The 22,956-nt window shown below is 46.4% G+C and overlaps 2 protein-coding genes across 12 annotated transcripts; one reads left to right on the top strand and one right to left on the bottom strand.

Moving 5' to 3' along the window:
- Window positions 1-14: 14 nt before the first annotated feature.
- TRIM59 (tripartite motif containing 59) lies at window positions 15-12,166 on the bottom strand. 2 transcript variants are annotated; one of them, XM_089780792.1, is made up of 2 exons: window positions 11,118-11,870; window positions 15-3,405 (listed from the first exon to the last, which is right to left on the bottom strand). In XM_089780792.1, exon 2 carries the CDS (start codon window positions 3,400-3,402, stop codon window positions 2,173-2,175), a length of 1,230 nt encoding a protein of 409 aa, XP_089636918.1. In that variant the 5' UTR covers window positions 3,403-3,405; window positions 11,118-11,870; the 3' UTR covers window positions 15-2,172. The 2 variants fall into 2 exon arrangements, with proteins under 2 accessions (XP_089636918.1, XP_006123500.2); XM_006123438.5 differs by lacking the exon at window positions 11,118-11,870 and adding an exon at window positions 12,027-12,166 and having other exon boundaries at window positions 17-3,405.
- LOC106732037 (uncharacterized) lies at window positions 11,943-22,339 on the top strand. Of its 10 annotated transcripts, none has more exons than XM_089780796.1 (5): window positions 12,345-12,594; window positions 15,197-15,286; window positions 18,939-19,038; window positions 19,252-19,318; window positions 20,347-22,339. In XM_089780796.1, the coding sequence occupies exon 5, from the start codon at window positions 20,482-20,484 to the stop codon at window positions 21,595-21,597; it is 1,116 nt and encodes a 371-aa protein (XP_089636922.1). In that variant the 5' UTR covers window positions 12,345-12,594; window positions 15,197-15,286; window positions 18,939-19,038; window positions 19,252-19,318; window positions 20,347-20,481; the 3' UTR covers window positions 21,598-22,339. The 10 variants fall into 10 exon arrangements, with proteins under 10 accessions (XP_075793955.2, XP_075793950.2, XP_089636919.1 ...); XM_089780794.1 differs by having other exon boundaries at window positions 20,165-22,339; XM_075937835.2 differs by lacking the exons at window positions 12,345-12,594; window positions 18,939-19,038 and adding an exon at window positions 11,945-12,079 and having other exon boundaries at window positions 20,165-22,339.
- The last annotated feature ends 617 nt before the right edge of the window (window positions 22,340-22,956 follow it).

Raw genomic sequence — 22,956 nt, 5'->3', positions numbered from 1 at the left:
TGCCGCCAAACAGCTGATCGGCACAGCGCGGCAGCCATTTTAATTTAAATGAAGCAGCGATTATTTAAATCGCCTCTTCATTTCCCTTTTCTGAGTAAACAAATCTACATGCTCCGTCCAGACGGAGCCATGTAGTCTAGACATGCCCTCAAAGTGGTATTTTACAGATAATAGGGGCAAGTCCTGATTGGTGTTGCAGAGGCTCAACATTTGATCTCTAAAACTGTGATAGTTTAGACTACTAAATGATTTAACTTGGGTTTGATATTGTGAGATACTGACTGTCCCTAACTCCCACTGAAGTTAATGGAAAGTGAAGGCTCTTGGCATTTTGGAGGAACAGACTGTGAGTCTCTGAGGTTTTTTTTTTTAAATCAGGCTTTTAAAATGCCAGGTGCCACATGTATACTAATCTCTTTAAGAAGCAATGTGCTTACATTATTTAAAAAATACACAACAGCCCAGAAGTGTTACTGTACTACAGTATAAATGAATTTTTAAAACATTAAAAATATTTGTTGGTACGGCACAGTTAATTTTGATGCCTTTAAAAAAAAAGTACCATTTGGAGCTCATGTGCACTGAATTATTCCCAAGCCACTGGATCTGGCTTGCGGAGCACCCTGCCGGGATCCTTGGGCACACAGCTGCCACAGTTTAAAGTGCAGTCCCTATGTTTCTCTGCTCTGGAGTGGGGGAAGGGGATCGATGACTTTGTGTTATCTCCCTGCCCCTAGCCCAATGCTCAGCTCCTATTGGCCAATAAGAACTGACCTCAGCCAGGCTCTCAGCTCCGATTGGCTGGAAACATCCAGCCAATCGGAGCTGAGAGATTGGCTTAGGAGGCAGGGGTAGGGCAAGTCTCTTCCACCACCCAGAGCAATGTGGAAGGAGCAACCTGTATTTTCAAGTGGTCTGGGGCTACAGCAGGTAGGGAGACCAGCCTACCTTGGGGATGCTGCAGGCCAGGAGATGCTTAGGTAAGTGCCTCCCAGCCACAGCCTGCTTCTGGCACCCTCTGCCCCAGGTCACAACCCCCTCCTTCACTCAAACATCCTGTCAGACCTCACACCCTCTCCTGCACTCCAGTCCTTTACCCCATGTGCCCTTCTGTACCCAGCTTCTATCCTAGACCTTCACCTGCTCCACAGAAAAGCCCAGCCCTTGACCACTTACCAAAAGCTTAGAGTGGCCCCCCCACCAAAAATTATTGCCCATCCCTGCACTAGTGGAAAATATTTATTAAGTGTAAATTAATCAACCTATTACAAATAAATATCAGTGGAGGCATAATCAGTCCCTTGTATTTTAACTAATGGAACCTACTGCACTTACTTTGATTATGGAGGACGGGGTGTGTCAACATTTTTATGTTAAAGCAAACGTAACTTTAATTTTAAATGTAATAACAATATTTAAGAATAAATTTACAATGCATTATCACAGTTCTAGGGCTTTTTCTTTAACAAAAACAAACAAAAGGACAAAGTCCTGGGAGCCAGAAGCCAGGGCTGGGAAGATCCTTGCTGGGAGCGGAGCTGGGGTGGTGGCCAGGAGCCCAGTGGCATGGAATCTGGCCTGGGTGGGGAACGTAGGCAGCAACCAGGAGAGGAGCCCAGGAACAGGCACCGACAGCCAGGAAGGCAGAGGCCTGGTGGCCAGGAGGTTGGCAGTCCCCTAGAAGATCCCAGAGGCTGACAACAGAGGGTCCAGCATTGACCTTCCTTGGTCCAGCAAAATTCCTGGTTTGGGACCAGTCAGGTCACAAGGGTGCCAGAACAGGGAAGCCCAACTGTATATACCACTTTAAGGAAGAATTACCATCCAGCCCTTATTGAGTTGAATGATGACCAGTTAGAAAAAGCAGAGATTCAGAAATGGGCAGGGTAGTGGGGGCATAGGATAGAAAAAAGGAAGGGAAAATTGGGGTATTAAAGAGATAACCCTGCCCCACATACTCTTCAATATCCTACTTTGCATATTTCTGCAAAAGTTATCTGATGCACTGATTCTGGTACTAATTATTATAGAGAACAAGTTTACATGTTTTGTAAAGGATCTGTTATTTCAGCAGCATTGTGATCGAAACTTTTTTAAAGCCTTGCAAAATAGTGCAAACGTAATGAGAATTCCTATAATTATCTTAACTACTAATTTCAGTATTTCAGATACTCAGAAAGAAAAAGAAACAATTCTCCCCATGAATTCTCTCAGTAAATTAGATGTATGGCATAGCATTTCCATGACTGCCTGAAAGTTGTTCCATAGATCTTGATAAACAAACTGCAAGATATCTGAAATATATACCAAAGTTACTTCATTTACAACTGACAATACAGGTTTGCTAAATGTAATCATAATTATCACTATTATCATAGAAATTAGCATTACTGTTAAAGGGTTTATAAACTGAAGCAATTCCTTAGACTGTTCTCTTTCCTTCTCACTGGCTTTGTTGCATACCTTCCCTTTTGGAATCAGCTTTATTTTTGGAGTGAGGATCTTGTTAATCTGACCAATTTCAGTTTTGGACCACACATCCTTCATTAGCTGTCCTATTCGTGGATAAACTTCAACAGGTTTAATATCTGGTAATTGCTTTTGTTTCAAAACTTTTATGCGTTGACACACATCATCAACCTTCTCAAGGAAAAGAAGTGGAGACTCCTCTTCTTGAACAGATGTGTTCAATGACATTAAATCAAGCTGTTCTTCTCTCATTCTTTTCATATTTTCAATGAGTGGTGCATATTCTTCAGAAATGTAAGCATTAACTTCATCCAAAGCAGACAGCAAAGCTTGCTTTTTATGTTCCAGTGTGTCATTAAGTTTCTTAAAATAGTGCAATACAGCTTTTTTATCATCTTGAACAATGTTTTCACAGTGAGACTTCTGTTCTTCCAACTTTTCAATGAGCAAACACACCTTAGTCCAATGTTCATCAGTTAACTGCTCAAGGAGTTTTCCAGGAGTCTCCTTTTCTTTCATGAAGGCACTTTGAAGGTCATCGATAGGATGACCATGATGTTTACCTATTGTAAGACAATGGCCACACACTAATTTTCTATCCAAAAGACAATAAACATTTAATGGCTGCCTATAATGTTCACTACATGTTGCAACATCTGGGTGGTCTTCTTGCTGATATTTTTCAATGATAGCTTTTAATGCAAAGTTGATAGGTAATGATTCAGTACCAGATGGAGGAATTTCAACAATACTTCTACAGTTGGGACACTTCAATGGAAGTCTTAGTGGTCTCCATATGGAAAAGTTGCTTGACAGCTGAAGAACACTTTCCAGACAATTTCTACAAAACGTGTGAGAGCACGGTAATACACGTGGGTCTTCAAATATACTATAGCAAATGGAACAAGTTAATTCTTCCTCAAAATGATGCATTTTCTGTAATAAAAAAGTTCATTTATACAATTTAGTTAACATATAATGAACTGGTTTAACATAAAATACAATTTTAATGAGCAGCCCACAGTAACATGGAATTTATTAATCAATATCCTAGAACTAAACTGATACTTTATTCCTCAGGACCTTCAGCTATCCTAGTTTTCTTGCCTTCCTAATATCTCTTTCTATATATATTTTTAAAAAAAATTCCTGTGGTACGACAGAGTGACGACATCACATCATCTGCGTCCTCATGCCACCACACGCCTATATCCTCAGCCGTTTTCGGTGGCCAGCCAGGGTCCCCTCCGCCATCTGAGTCCAACCCCCCTCGGGCTACACAGAGTCCTCTCTGCCATCTGAGCCCAACCCCCAGCTGCCCCATGTCCCCTCCGCAGTCCGAGCACGACCCCCGACCCAGCCCACTCACCCTTTCTGCTGAGACCCCGCACTCCAGCCCGCTCCTGCGCCCTCTCCTTTGGCCAGACACCTACCCCCAACTTGCTCCTGCCCCCTCTCTCTGGCCAGATACCCTGCCCTCCCCGACCCCCGGTCAGACACCTACTCCCAGAGAGATGGGGGTTGGCGAGTGTAGCGAGCAGGGGGTACAGCCCCCTTGTTTGTTTGTTTTTTATAACAACTGTATAGCTGGATGGTCAGTTTTAGCACTTGGGGTTGGGGGAATCCCCTAATCCCAAAATTGCCATTACTCTCAAAGTTCGGGGAAACCTAGTATGCCCAAGATACCTGGGCTTCATGTCCTGCACAGCCTACCTCTGGGTCTTTCCTCATAACTCCTGTTTACATTGCCAGGGGATTATCATGTTCCCTCCAATTATGAAACTTGTTCTTTTCCATCTCAAAACACAACAAAAATACAAATGCCAATGCAAAGATATCTGATGGGGTGTTCCACAAGGCCCAGCCTAATTCTGGACTTTCTAGCCTCCTCTCCACAGGAGCTACCCTGTCCGTCTGGTGAGTTCACCACCATAGCCTCTGTCGACCGCAGCGCATCCAGACTGTCCTGCTCTGCCACCAAACAGCTGATCGGCACAGCATGGCGACCATTTTGATGTAAATGAAGCGGCGATTATTTAAATTGCCACTTCATTTTCCTATGTCTAGTAAACTCATCTACGTGGCTCCGTCGACGGAGCCATGTAGTCTAGACATACCCTGAATGTCAAGTGTATTCCAAAACCACTGCCTGTATGGTGTAGGGATATAAAATATCAGTTAACTGATAGTTGAGTAACCTCATGAATTCTTATTGTTACTCAACTATTCTATAGTACCTGGGGCGGGGGCGGCTGTTGTATCAAAGGCAGTAGCGTGGGGTGCCAGGAGGGAGCAGGTCTGCAAGGGGAGTCAGTTTAAAAACCAGCTCCCCTTGCGGACCAGTTGCCTGTCTGTGCTGCTGAACCTTGAAGCATCACCAGGTGGTAGCAGCCCGTCTCGGGTGGGCAAAATCCCAGACCCAGCACAAGCCAGACCTGAGCCAGGCTGCCTGCCTTCCCAGCTCTTAATACTTTTTAAATGCAAAGCAGTAGCGGGAGTAGGTCCCAGATCCATCGCAAGCCAGAACTGAGCTGGGCTGCTGGCCAGCCTGCTAAAATTACTGGTGAGGAGGGGAGAGGGAAATGCATGTAGTCTATAGCATTAACCTATAAGCTTTTGCTTATCAGTTAATCAGCTACACTATTACATCCCTAGTACCAAGGGCAGCAATCATAGCCTTGCTGGGGGGGGGGGGGGGGGGGGGGGGGGGGGAATCAAACACTGAATGTAGTAGCTGTACCACACCACAAGGTGGATGACTCAGTGGACCCAGTGGGATCTCTTGTACATTTCAAAGGAGAAATGCAGAAGTGCCCATCAACTAGTCGAGTAGTCGATGGAAATTCCATCGACTACTCAACTAGTAAATTATTCGTTAATTAACATCCTTAATTACGGTCAAGTAGTTTTCATTTTCTGGCCACGTTTCACCTCATCTATCCTATGTGCCCTGAACATGTCCCAAACAAGCACAGGTGGTTTCTTGAGAAGTGCTCGTGGTCTTTAATTCCACACTTTTTCCAGCCATTCAGTAATCGCACTTTCATTCATCCATCCCTTTCACGTGCGTGCACAATGACACCCCAGGACATTTTATGGTTTTTCTTTTGAAAACAACAACAGGGTAGAGCCTTGATCCATTGATCAAAAATGAAAAAACCAAAATGGATTTTTTTCATGGCCAGCACCCCAGTTACTGTTCAGGAGATAAAATGTCATTGGTGTTTCATCCATATTTCCTCTTTGTGACCGCTCAAGTGCATATTCCTTTTTGTTTTTTATTAAAGCTTTGGAAAGACTTAATTTTTTTCTTCCAGGTCTCTCAGTAGCTTTTGTGCTTTTTGTTTGCTGCCGAAGACAGAGACCATGACAGTTCATGAAGCGAGTACACCACCCCACTGATGCAACAAACACTGAGATCTTTCTTCAGCCAGGAAATGAAGAGTACCTTGTTGGACATTTTTTCTTACATCTTGACGTGTCTTTTATTCTTGCTTAATTTTTTTTGCCATTCTCTGACCTGTTCTACTGAATTTAGCCATACAAGAGCCAGGCTGTCAGGTAAAACACTGCCAGACTGGGATGTAAATTAAGAATGCTAAGGACTAGTCAATCCCCCCCCCCCTTGCTGCCTAAAGAGGGTGGGGAAGAAGAAGGGGTATATGAAAGCAGAAGTGCTGCACAGCTGGTCTCTGCCTCAGCTGTGCAGTGCTACTGCTTTGAAACACCAAAGCGGCATTCAAAAGGGCAGCACTGCAAAGAACTGACCCCGGGTTCTATGGAGTGCTGTCCCTTTGAAATGCCACAGCGGCATTTCGATGGGGCAGCGCTGCACAGAGCCCAAGCTCAGCTTTGAGGTGCTGCTGCTTTGAAACGCCTCAGCATTTCAAAGCGGCAGCGCAGCATGGAGCACTGTGTCAGCAGGGGATTCTGAGTTCCCCGCTGACCCCAAGCTCCATGAGGTTATTTCTGCTTTGAAATGCAAAAGAACCCCTGCTGAGGACTGTTGTACATTTCAAAGTTGGCACGCCTGTGTGCAGCCCAGAATCAGCAGGACTTCCTCTTGCCCTAGGCTGCACACAGAGTTCTGCATTCCTCCTTTGAAATGTACAAGAGCCCCAGGGAGGGCTCTTGTACATTTCAAAGGAGGAATGCGGAAGTGCCTATCAACTAGTCCAGGGGTGGCAAACCCATTAGAGATGAAGAGCCAAAATAGCAGTGATAGAGTGTGAAGAGCCACGTACCAGGGTGAAAGTTGTTGGGGGGGAGGGAGAAGAGGCCATGCTGGGGGATAACGGGGGCATATAGGTCCCGGGGCATACCATCACAAAAAAAGGAGAAGGGTGAGAAGGACAAGCTCGGGGAGGAAATTTGGGTGCAGGAGGAAGTAGAGAAGAGGATGCTGACTCAGAGAGGGGGCTCCAGGCTGGAGAGTGTTGGGGTCAGGTGGAGGGTTGGGGTGCTGAGCAAGCCACAGGCTGGTGGCTGTGAAGGTGCAGGAGTTTGGGCTGGTGTGCATGAGGGGCTCAGGGCAGGGAGGCTGGGAGTATGATGGACTCAAGACACAGATTTGCAGTGTGTGGATGGTGCAGGAGTGTTGTGGCAGAAGACTGGGAATGTGGGGGTGCAGGAGTTAGGGGATGAGAGGCTCAGGACAAGGGGTTCCAGTGTATCATAGGCTCAAGTTTGGGGTTGGGGGATGCAGGAGTGTTATGATGCTGCAGCCAGATGGGGGCTTGTTGGCCAGGCTTCATTTTTAAATAATATTATGTCAAACACAATGTTTCAGCATTGTCTTTATTTATAAGAGGGGTGGGGAACCTTTTTTGAGTCAGGGGCCACTGGCCCACAGAAAAGTCAGTCAGGGCCACACAAGCAAGATTCAAAAATCAACTCCTCCAAAAAACCCCAAGCCTCACTAATGTGGCCCCAACTAGGGGTAGGGGACAGAGTACTGGGGCAAGGTGCTGGTGGGTGCTGGGGCAGGTGGCAGGGTGCTAGTGGTGGAGCGGGGATCCGGCCAGGGAGAGGGGATAGGGACAACTCGGCTGGCACCTGGGGATCCTGGGTCTTTGGAAGCACACGAGCTGCTCTTCCCCTCCCCTCTCCTCCCTTCCCCGCCCATAAAAAACTGGTGCACTTCCTGAAACACAGGGTCTGTCACTGGGCCGGGGACTTCCTTCCCTCTGCTGCCTGCCTGTGCAGGGTGTGTATGAGTCCTGGGACTGCATGCCAGCTTCAACTTCTCAGGAAGCGGGTGCTCTTCCTCTGCTCTCCATGACAGCTGCATGCAGTACTGGGATTCCTACTCTCCCCCCACTCTGCCAACCCAATCTCTATCCCCACCCCCAGAACCAGCCCTCTTTACCCCCCACTGTAACGCTACCGCCCTCCTCTCCCAACCTAATGCCCAGTGCCACTGCTGCTACTGCTATGCACATCTCCCTCCAGGTGCTGGGGTGCATTCGCTGAGCATCTGGCTTTGAGGAGCATGTGCTGGCTAGGATGCCATGCTCACCCCCTTCCCTCCCCTCCGAGCCAGGCACCCACTGCTCTAACCCAGGTCCTGGAGCTGGAGCCACCGCTGCTGCCGCTGCCACTGCTATCACCACACATCTCTCCCTGCAGGTGCGGGGCACGTGCACTGAGTGGCCAGCCTTTAGCATGCGCTGGCTGGGACACCAAATGTGAGGGGCGAGGGGATGTGAGCATGAGCAGAGTGGTGGCCGCGAGCACGCACTGGAATGCAGCTCAGAGTGGCCCGTCCGTGAGCAACCTTGTGTGGAGCGTCCAGCCTGATGATAATTTTTTAATTAAAAAAATTTAATCAGTAGCAGCAATTTTTTCATCAAAGAGAAATTCCAGCAACTACTCAACTAGTAAATTAATCATTAGTTAACATCCCTAATGTAAATTGCTGTGGTTCTGGGACATCAGGTCTGGCTGAAGCAGCAGATGTATCAGGGTGGCCACTGAGAGGTAGGGATGTAAAATCCCATCTAAATAATTATTCAGTTCAGCAAAGTTTTACCAGTTAACTGACTAAATGGGGGCAGACAGGGAGGGTTGGAGCGGCCTACCACCTGCCATGGCCTGCCTGGAGTGGCTACAGTGCCACAGGCAGGGACTGCTACTGGGGTTAGTAGCCTTGTGTGGGGCTGCAAGCAGAAGCTGGGGGGGGGGGGAGTGGGTGGAGGCGGCGGACATGGAGGGGAAGGTGCGCTGCTTCCGGCCCTGCACAAGACTGCTAACTTCCAGCTCACATGGGCTGGGAGCCAGCAGCCCTTTGGGGCTTGAGCAGCCCTCTGCCCGCTGCAGGGTGGGAGGCTGCTCCTGGGTAATGGTTAACTATTACCCAGTAAAAAGTCTCCTGTTAAGGGTGATGCTAACTGGATAACCGACTAACTGGTTACCTGTTCACTTCCCTCCCCAGAGGTCCAGCAGCATACCAAACCAGTGCTGAGTCAGCCACACCAGAGCTATAAGAATCACATCCACAGAGCCTTGCAAATCTGTGGATATACACAGATATCCACATCTACCGATGCGGATATCTGCAGTTCATTTTTGCAGATATGGATGCAGATACAAATTTTGTACCTACAAACCTGAAAATTTGTGGATATGCACAGGTATCTGCAGATGTCAATGTGAATATCTGCGCCTCATTTTTGCAGACATAGATGTGGGTGGAGACAAATTTTGTATCTGCACAAGGCTCTACACACAATCACTATGTCCTGTTTGATTTTCATGAGGACTCTGGCACTAGTGGGAAGACATACATGAGCTAAAATGTATCTAACAGGGAGACTCTGTCAATCCCCCAAACCATACGAAAAAAGTGGTACTTCCAGTTCTGTCTGGATGTGAATAAGTCCCCATGGGGAATCTCCCACCTTTGGAACATGATCATGATGGAGGGATCACATTCCTGGCTCTAGGGAGGGATGCAGCTACAAGATGAATGGCATGGTGTATACAGAAATTCCACAGGTGGAAGTTTCTTGACAATGGGCTGATGAACAAGCTCTCTGTTTCTTGTTGATATAGAACATTGTAGTATGTTGTTCATCAGGACCTGAAGCACTTTGCCCTCAAATGTGGCAGGAAAGCCTAGCAGGCTAAGCCCTCTGAGCTCCCTGACATTTATGAGACAATTATGACTCAACCAATGATCTTGCAAGTTGAAATAACATAGGTGGGCTCCCCAGCTTAAATGTAAGGCATCAGAGACCTTACCAGCAGGCAGGGAGCTACAAGGAGGTCGACCTTCAACACCGATATAGGATTCAACTACTGTGCAAGTGACAACAATATGTGATCTGGTACATTGATTACGCTATGTTGTGTCTGTTGGGGACACCAGCCACACCTGTAAAGGCCTCAGATGGAGTCATGCGTGCTGGACCATGTAAGTAGAAGCTGCCACATGGTCCAACTTCTGAAACGAATGAGTGGTGGTGAGAGGATGGGCTCTCATGAAACATTTCGGATCAGGTCTGTCCTGCTTGGAACCGGGTCTTGGGGAGGAAGGCTCTGGCCTGAGTGCCCCAACAAACTCTATTCATTATAATGGCATTAGAGTCTATTGTTCAAGTGCTTGTTAGTGTGAATTCTAATCAGGTGTGTACACATGCACTGTAGACAGATTTTAACATTACAGCTAGCCATAAGATCAGCATGAACACTCCCTGAAGTGGCACCCTTGTGGCACTGAATATAGACCCCAGCCAACCTGTCCCCTCTTCAGTTCTGTCTTACCACTGTTGATGGTTAGCTAGAATTTCACTGCTCTCATCTTCAACCAGTGAGTTATCAGCTAGCTTTTATATATAGTTGTATATAGTTATTAGTTTTAGTTCAGATTTAAGCAGTTAGTATAGTTGTTTAGTGTTAGAAGTGCTCTTTAGGAGGGCTTCTCCCTTCCCTTGAGTCACTCACACTGGGACATGCCTAGGTCGCCGGGCTTCAAAACTATGAAACTTGCACAAGGTGCATGCCTAGAAGCAATCCCCACATTTTGTGTCTGAAATGTTTAAGCAAAAGCCATCAGAGGGACTAGTGCTCAATTTGTAAGACCTTCAGATCTAAAACCCTGAAGGATAGAGCTCAACAGCTGAAGATGTTACTGGTGAAAGCTGTTCTTCAGCCTCCAAAGCAAGAGTCTTTAGACCCAGCACCAAGTTCATTGTCCTTGGTGAAGAGTACACCAGTGCCATCAGTGTGTCCAGCACCAGGTAAGGACATGTCTTCCTGGCACCATGTGACCACACTGAGAGATCCTCTGTTGGCATGCAGACACCGCTCTCAATCCCTAGTGCCCCAGAAAAAAAAAAAAAAAAAAAAAAAAGCACGACAGGGGGTTTACTCCCACTTCTAAAAACAGGGAGTCCCAAGTAGGACCAAACCTCAGTGACCGCACCTCTGCGGTCAACTGTCAACACAAAGCAATAGAGTCCACAAGCCCATTATGGCCACTCCCAACCAGAAACCTGCAACTCCCTTTGACACTGGAGGCTTTCTGTGTTGTACAGGATCTCATGCACACCATGGTGCCATTCTTCCCACTGAGATGGGACATATCGCCCAGAAGAACAACCATCTACCCCCATCCCACGAGTAGCCGGCAATGATGATGCAATTACCAACACCGAGTCTTGGTGATATGTCACTCTCCCAAGATAGGCTGTCCCAAAGCCTCAGTCGAGACCTTTTGGTGCCCTGGAATACAGCTTCTCCTCGGGGTCAGAATCTGAGTCTTGGAGGCATGACTGCAGCTCCCAGATGAGACCATGGCTGGTGCAATAGCAGAAGTATCAGTTAAATCCTGATTAATCAGTGAACCAGTTCCACATTAGGTTAACCTAACGTTTAACTGGTTAACCAACTAAGCAGGATCCCTGGCAGGGGACCTCAACTAAAGCAGCCCTCCACTGGTAGCAGCCTGGGGGAGGGGGAGACGGGCGAGGGAAGACCAGTTAACCATTACCCCAGTAAGCATCACACTTAGCATCTCAGGGCGATGCTTACAAGTAACCCTTCTTTTCTATCCCCTCCCTCCCCATTGTAACTTTAACCACGAACACTTCAGTCGCGCGCCACAACGCCTTCCAGTCAAAAACCGCAAGCCACTTTGATAAACAAGCAGCAGGTCTATTAGCACAAGTTCCTTCAATTCAGACATTTCATAGCAGCCCCAGAGAAGGGCCCGCAATCCGCACAGGCACGGAGAGGGCAAGGGCCGTGCCCCTGCAGCGCCCACTGAGTGAACTATGGCAACGCCTGGAGAGCAGACCGCGGGAGCCCCGCGGAGAGGAAGGGGCTGCAGTTGACCCTCCTGAGACAATCCCACCGCGCTGCCAGGGCACAGGTGGAACGTCTTTAGCTGCTCCCGCTACAGAAAGGGGGCTACAGCGCCCAGTGCCTTCCCCTTTAAGGGCCCCACTACCTCCTACACTTAGTCCTTCCGTGTCGTTAATCCGCTGCAACCACCACACGCCCCGCAGCCCACTCAGCTGCCCCGCGTCCCTCCCCGCCGTAGCAAGGAAACTCACCCGGCTCGCACAGGTTTCCCCTCAGGCAGCCACTGACTCCCTCCCGAGGTGAGGTAAGGTTCGCTTTCTCAGCCTGCAGCTAGCCTCGAAACCGCTCTCCCGACCCCCTCCAATCAGAGGCTTTCTCCGGATGGGAGGCGAGGAAGGAAGAGGCAGAGACGTTACGGAATCCCGTGTCGCGCATGCGCCGCTGGACCCTGCAGCCAACCGACAGCCGCCGAAAGTTCCGTTCAAAAGTAAAGCTGAGGCGAGGGGTTGGTTGGAGCCGTTGCTACTTTCAAACGTACCCCGCCTCAGGCAAAGGTCGGCGGCCGTTAAAGGCTCTTTAGCTTTAGTTGCGCTGGCCATTCGCAGCTCTCCCGCCCTCGGAAGGGCCTTCTTCCCGCCCATCCCACACATTTACAGTAAAAAATTAGGCGGGTGGAAAAAATCCAGCCACGGAGCAGGATATGAAGCCAAGTCTCTATGTGGACAGCATTAGACTGGTGGAAGACATTTTCTATGGATTTAGCAATTGTTTCTAGGGGAGATGGATTATCTGAGCCAATGGGAGGATCCCTCCTGTCCTGTAGGTGTTGTCTAGACTGAAGCCCCACAGTGGCACAGCTGTCCTGGCAGCTGCTATAGTACTTTAAATGTAGATATACCCGACTCTGGTGGTGTCTAATAGCCACTGTGGCTATTTGGCTGGTTGAGTGTGGCTAGTTTGCTATAGCAATAGCCACTGTAGTGGCTACTGCTTCAGAACTCGTTAAATACCAGGGCCCTACTTAATTAAAGTTGGTGTTCACAGCTTACATTTCTGGTCTTGTTTGGGGGTGAGATCCTGGCTCTGTTGAGGTCAATGGTAAAGCTGCTCTTCACTCCAGTGGGGCCAGGTGAAAAACAGGGATTGGGGTGAATAGTAATAGACTCCTATATAAGAAAAAGTCCCAATTATTGGAATTATTTGTATAAAATTGGGACATCTGATCATCCTACCTCAGTGATAGGAAATGACCATCAGACACAGATTCCGTAGCCACTGTGAGGGCTTGGAGATGTTTGGACAAATTGCCTTGTCAGTGCAAAAATAATTAGGCAATTCTCTAAGGTTGCCAGGTGTCCGGTTTTGAACTGGACAGTCCAGTATTTGAGCTTTCTGTTCAGGAAACAAATTGAGAAAATATAAATGTCCGGTATTTGCTAAATAAGATGGAATGTAGATTGTGATGTAATGTCAAGTGTGTTCGGTATTTTTGTTGAAACCATCTGGCAACCCTGTTAGTCTCACATTAGTACTGCTACATCAGTAGTAGTAACAATGGAAGTTGTACTAGCTGTCCAGGAAAATAAGATGTCAATAAAAATATCTACATCCATTCCATCCTAATGCACCTTTCAGCTTCATTGATAGCACTGTTGGAGCTACACCAGGGTTAGCTCAATAACAAAGTGATTTACTTAACATTCTTGGTATAAATGTACTCAGTCAGACAAAGTTATACAGGAAGACTCCTCAAGACAGAAAGAGCTTCAGGGAAGAAGACTATTGTATGAACAGTGGTGACATTGTTTGAAAAGCTAAGAGGGGCTACTGTTAGACTATGGAGTAATAGGGCACGGAGGGACACATTTGTATATGTTAAAAAGTTTTTAAGTAAATGTGTTACACACAGTTACACATTTACACATTGGGGGAAAGGGCAGCCGTGTGCATGAGTAGCTGGCTTTTGCATCCTTAATTATTTGCCAGCAAGGCTGAATCAAATGGATAGAGGGTTTTTAAAAATAATGCCAATTTTGAACAGAATCCTGATATAATTTAAGTTGAGCCGGTGGGCAATAATTTTGGTGAGGGGGTATGGTGGGGGCCATCACAGAAGTCTGCTTGGGATTGTTCCCCAATGTGCTGATCATGCCAGTGATGTCTATCTGCAGGGGCGGATATAGGGTAGGGCGAACGGGGCGGCCGCCCCAGGCCCTGTGCTTCAGAAAGCCCCACGCATGCGTCGTGGTGCCGCGGCAAAGGGGGGACCCCGCGGAATTATGCTGCCCGGGGGCCCGCAAAACGGTCATCTGCCCCTGCCTATCTGTTTGCTCTCTGGGTCTTCCCACCATCCGGTCCTGCTGGGACAGATCTTCTAGTCTCCCCCAGACAAGGTGCAGAAATGGGATTACCATCCCCTGCAAAGCAGTGCAGACACTGAACAACTTCAGCTCTGAGAGGATGCAATTCTAGGGCTCAGCACCCAAGAAACCAACCACCAAATGGAACCAAAAAACCCAAAATAAATCCGTCTTACTCTTTGTAAAAGTTTTCCACAGGGAAAACTTATAGGTTAGCTCCCTTTATCAATGAAAGAGAGCTATGCACAGTGATTGCTCCCCTGAGGTAACAATTATTTATATTGCACGGGAAAGTAAGCAAAAGGGCTGTGTCTAGACTGGCCAGTTTTTCCGGAATATCAGCCGCTTTTCCAGAAAAACTTGCCAGCTGTCTACACTGGCCACTTGAATTTCCTACTGTAAGAAATCAGTGCTTTTTGCGGAAATACTATGCTGCTCCCGTTCGGGCAAAAGTCCCTTTTGCACAAAACTTTTGCGCAAAAGGACCAGTGTGGACAGCTGAGATTTGTTTTGCGCAAAAAAGCCCTGATCGCAAAAATGGCGATCGGGACTTTTTTGTGCAAAAGCGCGTCTAGATTGGCCACGGATGCCTTTCTGTAGAAAGTGCTTTTGCGGAAAAGCGTCCGTGCCAATCTAGATGCTCTTTTCCAAAAATGCTTTTAACGGAAAACTTTTCCCTTAAAAGCATTTCTGGAAAATCATGCCAGTCTAGATGTAGCCAATGGGTTTTTTTAATATGTACAAAATAAGTAGGATTTGAGTGGCTGCAAATAAAGACAGACCAAATTAGATTACTAAATTAAAATGAATAGAAAATGCATATTCTCTTGGTATTCACACCTCTCCATCAGCTGCTGGGAGTGAACCAAATGCACCCTGACTGAATTGGCCTTGGTAACACTGGTGCTACACTTGACAAGTAACTCCTTTCTTTTGCTATACGTATGTGTGGGATTTCTACTCCATGCATCTGACAAAGTGGTTTTTACCCACAAAAGCTTATGCCCAAATAAATCTGTTAGTCTTTAAGGTGCACAGGACTCCTCATTGTTTTTTTGCAGATCCAGACTAACACTGCTACCATTCTGAGACCAGAGAATATACCAAAAAGTAGGATTTAAGTGGTTACAAGAGGAAACAAACAGATGAAAGTAAGTCACTAAATTAAAATGAATAGAAAACGCATAGCTAGTTCTAATTCACTAGGAAACTTGTTACATGCAAATTTTTACCCTAAGCAGCTGATTTCGGTCTCTGACTTGGGTTTCCAGCCTTTCAAAGTTCTTCAAGTTTTCTCTTAGGGTGGGTCAGGCAATTTCAAAGGCCAGCAAAGTTTCCATTACTTATAGACTTTCCTCCAGGATGAGAATCTTTTGTTTGTCATCCCTCCTTCCCCATGGAAAAACACCAGGTTCAAAATCGACTTCAGTATCAGGTGGCATGGTCACGTGTCTTTCTAGACCAGCTGCTTTCTGGATTCACAGGACACAGCTCGATGTCTGGTTGGGGGTCTGTATCAAGCAGAGTGCCCCAAGGCTGGTTTTGCTCCACATCTTTTTTAATGACCTGAATGAGGGAATGGATTTGCAGATGACACTAAGCTACGGGGAAGAGGTAGATACACTGGACAGTAGGGATAGGGTCCAGAGTGACCTAGACAAATTGGAGGATTGGGCCACAAGAAATCTGATGAAGTTCAACAAGGACAAGTGCAGAATCCTGCACTTGAGATGGAAGAATCCCAAGCACTGCTACAGGCTGGGGACCAACTGGCTAAGCAGTAGTTCTGCAGAAAAGGACCTGGGGATTACAGTGGATGAGAAGCTAAATATGAGTCAATAGTGTGTCCCTGAAGCCAAGAAGGCTAACAAATATTGGGATGCAATAGTAAGAGCACTGCCAGCAGATCTAAGGAAGTGATTACTCCCTTTTATTCTGCACTGGTGAGGCCTCATCTGGAGTTCTGCATCCAATTCTAGGCCCCCATGCTACAGAAAGGATGTGGACAAATTGAAGAGAGTCCATCAGAGGGCAACAAACATTATTAGGGGGCTGGAACACAACTTATAAGAAGAGGCTGAGAGATTTGGGTTTATTTAGTCTACAGAAGAGTAAGGGAGGATTGGATAGCAGCCTTCAACTACCTGAATCGGGGTTCCAAAGAGGATGGGAAAAGCTGTTCTCAGTGATGATAGATGACAAAACGAGGAGCAATGGTTTCAAGTTGCAGTCGGGGGAAGTCTAGATTGGATATTAGAAAAAACTATTTCTGTAAGAGGGTGATGAAGTACTGGAATTGGTTACTAGGGAGATGGTGAATCTCCATCCTTAGAGGTTTTTAAATCCTGGTTTAACAAAGCCCTGTCTGGGATTATTTCATTCCGCTTTTAGCTCAGAGTTGGATTCAATAACCTCCTGAGGTGTCTTCCAACCCTTTGATTCTATGATAAACAAGGTTGTTACAAGCTGTTGAGTTGATCACCAAGCCATTAAGCTTCTGGGGCATCACTAATGGCTCTCATTAGCATATTTACAATTATGAACAGATTACGCTTCATATTTCAAACTTCACATACAAGAATGATACATGATACTAACATAGGCAGGGCTCGACAATTTAGGTAATCTACTCACCCCGGGCAAGTAGATTATAGCCCGGCATGGCGCCGCAGCACAATCAGCGCATGCGTAGTGCGGTCTGCGCATGCACAGCGTGCGGAACCGTGCAGCTGGCGAGCGGGGCTCGCTGCGGCTTGGCGAGCCCTGAATATAGGATACACAGATTCAACAAATTGTAACATTAAAATTGATAGGTTACATGAGATATTTTGTTTAAAGCATCTTTGAAGTATTCATATTCGTATTACAAGCCAATTTACATAAAGTATGGGAAGGAAGCCATCACAAGGGGCTACTTCAAGAATTTGGTAAATGGTCAAGGACCACACTTCCATGATATTAATGGGGGAGGTGTGGGATCTGGGCTGGAGGTTGGGTGGAGAAGGGAGCTTAGGGTAGTAAACTGGAGTGCAGAAGAGGGTGTGGAGTCTGGGAGGGAATTTTGGAGGGTGTTATGACCTGAGGCAGGGGATTGAGGTGCAGGAGGGAGTGCAGAGGTTTAGATTGTGACATGGGGAAGGAGAAGATTGTTACCTAGGGTAGAGGATTGGGTGCAGAAGAGGGTGCAGTGTCTGGGAGGGTGTATGAGTATAGGAGCAGGGTGTGCATGTGTGCGCACGCAAAAGGTTTGTGTTGTAAACTGGTGCAGCAGGTGTAACAGAGGGCTGAGGGAGGTGCTAGGTGCTTGACTTAAGCAGGCTCCAGCCAACAACCTAGTGGGAACCTCAGGCAGGCTCCCTGCCTCCCGTGCCCCACAACATTCAAAGCAGCCAGCTATAGCAGCCACATGCGTCTCTTTGTGCCACATATCCCTTGGAGGGAGGAGCCTTCTGTGCCGTAAGCATGGCCCAGGCAGCTCCCATTGGCTGATTTCCAGTCAATGGGAGCTGCAAGATGTGCTGGGGGGTAGAGGTAGCATAGGTGAGGCAGGCAGAGAGTTGCATGAGGCTCCCTCTGGGCTATAGGACAGTGGCAGTCTGGCTCTGGCAGTTTGGTGGGCCCTATTTTCCTGCCTCTGATTTCAGTTGTTTGAGGATATGGTTACTTGCTTTTGTATATATGAGAAGGCTGCTGCTTTCTGCAACTGTTGTGGAACTGGAATGCCATGATATCCTGGTACCTGTCAGTGTAGAGAACATGTGCATCAAGGTGTTTTCTGGAATCCTGTACTTCTTATGGAAACGGTAGATGTGGATTTTAGGAGTTCTTTGGATGATCACAAATTTAACATATATATATTTTTCCTAGTAGTAGTGGTTAGTAGTAGTAGACTAGTAGTAGTCTTCTAATACATGTTCTATATACACTTTTAATTTAGCAAGAACAAATTAAATAAAACTGTATGGCAGATTATAAGAATCATATTCCAAAGCCTTTATAAAGTAGGAAATGGCCCTTCAGTTCTGGAAGATCCCCAGATAATGCAGCTCTTCGTATTTATCAGACAAACACATTGGTCCACTTAAAAATATCAGAGTAGGTACTCATGTTAAGGGAGAGGAAACTGATGAATTTGCTGAAACTACATAATTTTATTTGCTGGTATTGACATATTTGATGTAATCGTCATCTGACATGACATTTAACACAAACAAAAATAAAGCCAATATGTAATCTGTATACACAAAGGATTTACCGTATCCTTTTGGGTAATTGCCTTATAGTTAGCATTTTCCTAGATGGATTTTAACTTAAAGAATAAACTACATTCCTGTACTGAAGATCAGTACAAGGTGTTGGCAAAGACGACATATTTAGGCCTGAAAAAGATTTTGAGAGTCTGTTCTGATAACATTTAACAGTGTGGCTACATCTACACTGCAGCGCTATTTTGGGATGCTGGAGGTATCCCAAAATAGCTATCCCGCATTTTAACAGCAAGGCTGTTATTTCAAAATATTCCTCATTCCACAAGGTGTAAGGGACGTTTTGGAATATCAGGTTATTTTGAAATTTAGCTTTGTTGTGTAGACAGCACCAAATTACGAAATAAGCTATTTTGAAATTGACTCGAAATAAGTTGTGCAATTTGCGTAGCTCAAATTGTTTAGCTTATTTCGAGCTCTGTGTGCAGTGCAGATGCACCCTATATGTAAGAACTACAAGGCAAGGATGTTTGTGAAAAGCAAAAATAAAGTAGCTAGAAAAAACTGATTTGAACTAACTCTAAACCTGTATTGACAGGGGAGGAGATCTTTAAATTTGTACAGTAAAGGGAATTTGAAGCTGTATTGTCCAATGCTGGAGATGACTGTGATGAGATTGTCCTGATGAGCTTCCATTTGTGAGTAATGATCAAATATTTGTTAAATCCATCTGCTAAATAAGAGAACCTTTATTCAATACCAGGGAATAAAGAATTTTTTCATGTGCTTCCATGGGATCAAGATCAGACCTAATATCATTTACTAATGTTTAGAAATGCAGAAGTTAAAAACCAAGTGTTTAGCAATGTCAAGTGTTCAATATAGTTTTGGTCTCTTGATCATTTGTCTAGGAGCTGTGTTAAGGCTTTGAAGAGAATCCAATCCAAGACTAGAAGGATTGCCCGCAAGCCCTTAAAGGTGGTGATATTAAAATAGAGTACCATAAAGTGAATGAATTATGAAGTATTAATTGACTGATATCATGAGCTACCATTTGTTATATTGATAATCATCAAGACTTTATAGGGCAGTCAAAGTACCTAATATTGTGCAAAGAACCTAATATTGCGCACATGGACTATTTTGTATTTATTTATAATATACTGAGTTATAGTGGATTAAAAATCTACACACACACACACACACACACACACACACACACACACACACACACACACAGAATATTGCAATAACCTTGAAAAAGTAATTAAATCATGATATATACTGTACGTTATAATAGTACCATCACTCAAAAATACCTAAACATCTGTCCTGGTAACATAAAATTGGTATTTTGAAAGGCCCCATATACACATATGTGAAATAGCTGAAAATATCTTTCTTTGTCCTGCTTCATCAGATTAACCACAAATTTTGCTGACACAAAACTATGTATTCCATAAATAAATTACAAAATTAGTCCACCACAATCACTTTTTAAGCTAGTTAACAAACATATTTCTTTGTAAAAACCAGATTGGATAAAATTGTACTTATTTTTTTTTCAAAGACGAAAAAAAAAAACCCAGAGAACAACCCCTTTTAGTCACACTCGCCAGCTTGTAAGGAATTTTAAAAAATTATGAGAGTAACCCATACAATTTTACTGACTTGTGTTAGCGCTAATGTCTGACAGAACTGTCTTCTGTGTATGCTTGATTAGGAGACAACATTTACTTCTGATTTACACTGAGGGAAGTAAGAGGAAAATCTGGCCCCGAGGATATACTTTTAACTCTAATATTTTTTCCTTTTTCTCTCAAGTATTTAGAACCTTGGAGTCCGATTAAGGAAGGTCAACCCCTACTTCTTTTTGTAAACACAATAATTATTTTCCGACTTCGTATTGCCAGAAAATCCTTGCCTTGCTGGGTGATTACTGTGGGCTCGGCGGGGAGCATGGGGGAGCATGGCCCACACTGCTACAACCCTTAAAATCTGCGCAGGTTGCTGACAACTCCCCCTGAGAAGTTGCTCCGGTGCCCCGTCATTTCAAGGCTATGGGAGTAATGCAGCACTGTGGGTTGCGGAACTGACTCCCCTTCAGTCGTCCAGCTTCCCGAGCTCTGAGCTCCGGCGCCATGAAAGCGGAAGAGGCGACACCCTGCGAGGCGATCTCTGAAGATCGGCGCCGGCTGATCTCGGTATCAAGCAGAAGACAACAAGGCAGCCTAGCAGCGGCCGTAGCCCAGTGTTTGTCCCTGGCGGTGATGTGCACGGCCGGGGCCTACCCCAGCTGGGTTCTAGTGAGCGGCAAGGAGATCCAGTTCGTATTAGGAGCGGCCTGGGTCATGAACCCGAGAGAGCCCGCGCCTAACTCCCCGCTCCTGGGTCGGACCGGAGGCGGCCTGATGATTTCCATAGCCGTCTGCTGCATTCTGGCCATTCTGTGCGGCTACGGGGCCTTGGTGCTGGACTTCCTGGGGCTGCGGCGGGGCAGAGTGGTAGCCCCCCTCCTGCACGGCGTGGTCGCCCTGCTCGCTGCTGGCGCCGCGGCTGTGTGCTCCTGCCTCTTCCAGTTAACACGGAGCCGACTCCAAACTGAGAAGGAACTGAATTCCCTTGGCCTCTCCTCGACCCCTGGCCCGAGCTTCTTCCTCGCCATCCTGGCCTGTGCCTTAGCGGGCATTGCGACCGCCCTTAGCTGCAGCGCCTCCGCCCGCGTGGGACCTGCTGCAGGCCGTTCCGCTCTTGGGAGGGTGCGGAGAAACGAAATACCGAGCTTCGAGGGGGAGGTAGAAGAGGCTAGTGAGACAGAGCACAGCCTGGATGCATGGAAGCAGGAGACTGCCGCCCGAAAGGAGAGAGTGGTGGCCTTGGTACAGGGGGAGAGGGAACCGGGGATGGCAGGCAGTCTCGACTTCATACAGAGGGAGATTGAATTCCGAATGGCAGGGAGTCGCCCCTTCACTCAGGAGCAGATTGAACCCCGAATGGCAGGGAGTCTCCCTTTGCTACAGGGGGAGACTGAATCCGCAATGGCAGGGAGTCTCCCTTTGCTACAGGGGGAGACTGAATCAGCAATGGCAGGGCGTCTCCCCTTCCTACAGACAGAGACTGAACCCCCAATGGCAGGGAGTCTCCCCTTCCTTCAGGGGGAGATTGACACCCCAGTGGCAGGGAGTCAGTCCCTCTTCACAAGGGGAGAAACTGAATCCCCAATGGTAGAGGAGGGTCTCGTCCATGGCAGCAGTTAACCCCAAATGGTAGAGTCTCCGCATTATACAGAGAGAGATTGCCTCCCAAATGGCAGAGTCTCCATTTTATCCAGCCAGTGATGGACTCCCACTGCAGAAAAATCCTTTTAACTGCAGCAAGACATTGAGCCTCTCCCCACTGAGGGGAACATACTTAGCCCAAGAAGGGGACACATCATTGACACTTCTACACTACATAGAGATGGATGCAGCAAAATCCTTCCTCATCCCGCCTCATCCCTGGCAAATAACCTCCGAAATGAGAAGATAGCTACCCTTGGGGCAGAAAGTATCTTGTAAAAAAGAGAGACTTCAACTAAAACATTTAATTCCTGGGACTGGAGCAATCAGGAGGGAACCAGAATCCATCTTCACCAGAGAGGAAGGCTTCCATCAAAGTGCCTTAAAACCGATCCTCAAAGGATTAAAACTCTCCAACAGCAAAACTCATAAAACAGCATCTTTTAAAATTGCCTTAAAACTACTTCTAAAAACACATGGATGGCCTTAATAGGAGTGACACTGCCAAGTTAAGTTTAGAGTTGCCTACTGGTTTGGAAGTCCTCAAACTTTTAAGGAGGATTGGGCTGCCACAGCCTGTGTGTTCCTGCCATTGAAAAGGAGGGATTATGGATCTTGTTGAATGTTGTAACAGCATTAAGCCAGTATTTTATGGATTTGCCTTATAATATATATACACACATATCTAATAAAATTGTAGTTTCTCTTGTATAATCTTAAACACACGTTTTAAATTTTTTTTAAAAAGAATATACCTTAACTAAAGATTGAAAACAACCTTAGCTAAGGGATGAGGACCATCCCTAGTAGGTTGCAGAGCTCGTTCCTTGAGGAAATGTAACTTCGAGTCTGTCTGTTTGGAGAACAGACTCTTGCTTTCAAAGGGGAGGTCTTGTAGCGTGTACTAAACCTCCAGAGGAAGTCCTGAAGCTTGCAGCCACACCAACCAGCGCAGGCCACCCCTATTGAAAGTGGCCTCGCTGCTGATTCCAGGGCCTCCTGCAGGGAGATCTTTTCTATGGTGTGGCCTTCCTCCATCCAGTCCCCAAACTCCTGCCGAGTATCATAGGCTAGCAGCTCTTTATACTTTGAATGTGCCTCCCATGACTTAAATGCACATGGGCTGAGGATCACCTGCTGGGTAGCGATCAACTGCAGACCGCCAGTAGAATAGACCTTCTTACTTTAATAGGTCTTGTTGCCCCTGCAGCCTCTCCTTGCAGACAGCTGACACCATGAGAGAGAAGGGGTTGAAGGGACAAGTTATTATAGAGTATGGATAGTCTTTATAATTGGCAGAGCCACCCTGGCTGACCCTTCCTGGGACAGGGGATAGGG

The sequence above is a fragment of the Pelodiscus sinensis genome, chromosome 10, assembly GCF_052426305.1.
Source record: "Pelodiscus sinensis isolate ZL-2025 chromosome 10, ASM5242630v1, whole genome shotgun sequence".
Classification (NCBI taxonomy): Eukaryota; Metazoa; Chordata; order Testudines; family Trionychidae; genus Pelodiscus; species Pelodiscus sinensis.
The sequence above is the reverse complement of the archived record's forward strand: the minus strand, read 5'-3'. Positions and strand labels throughout refer to the sequence as shown.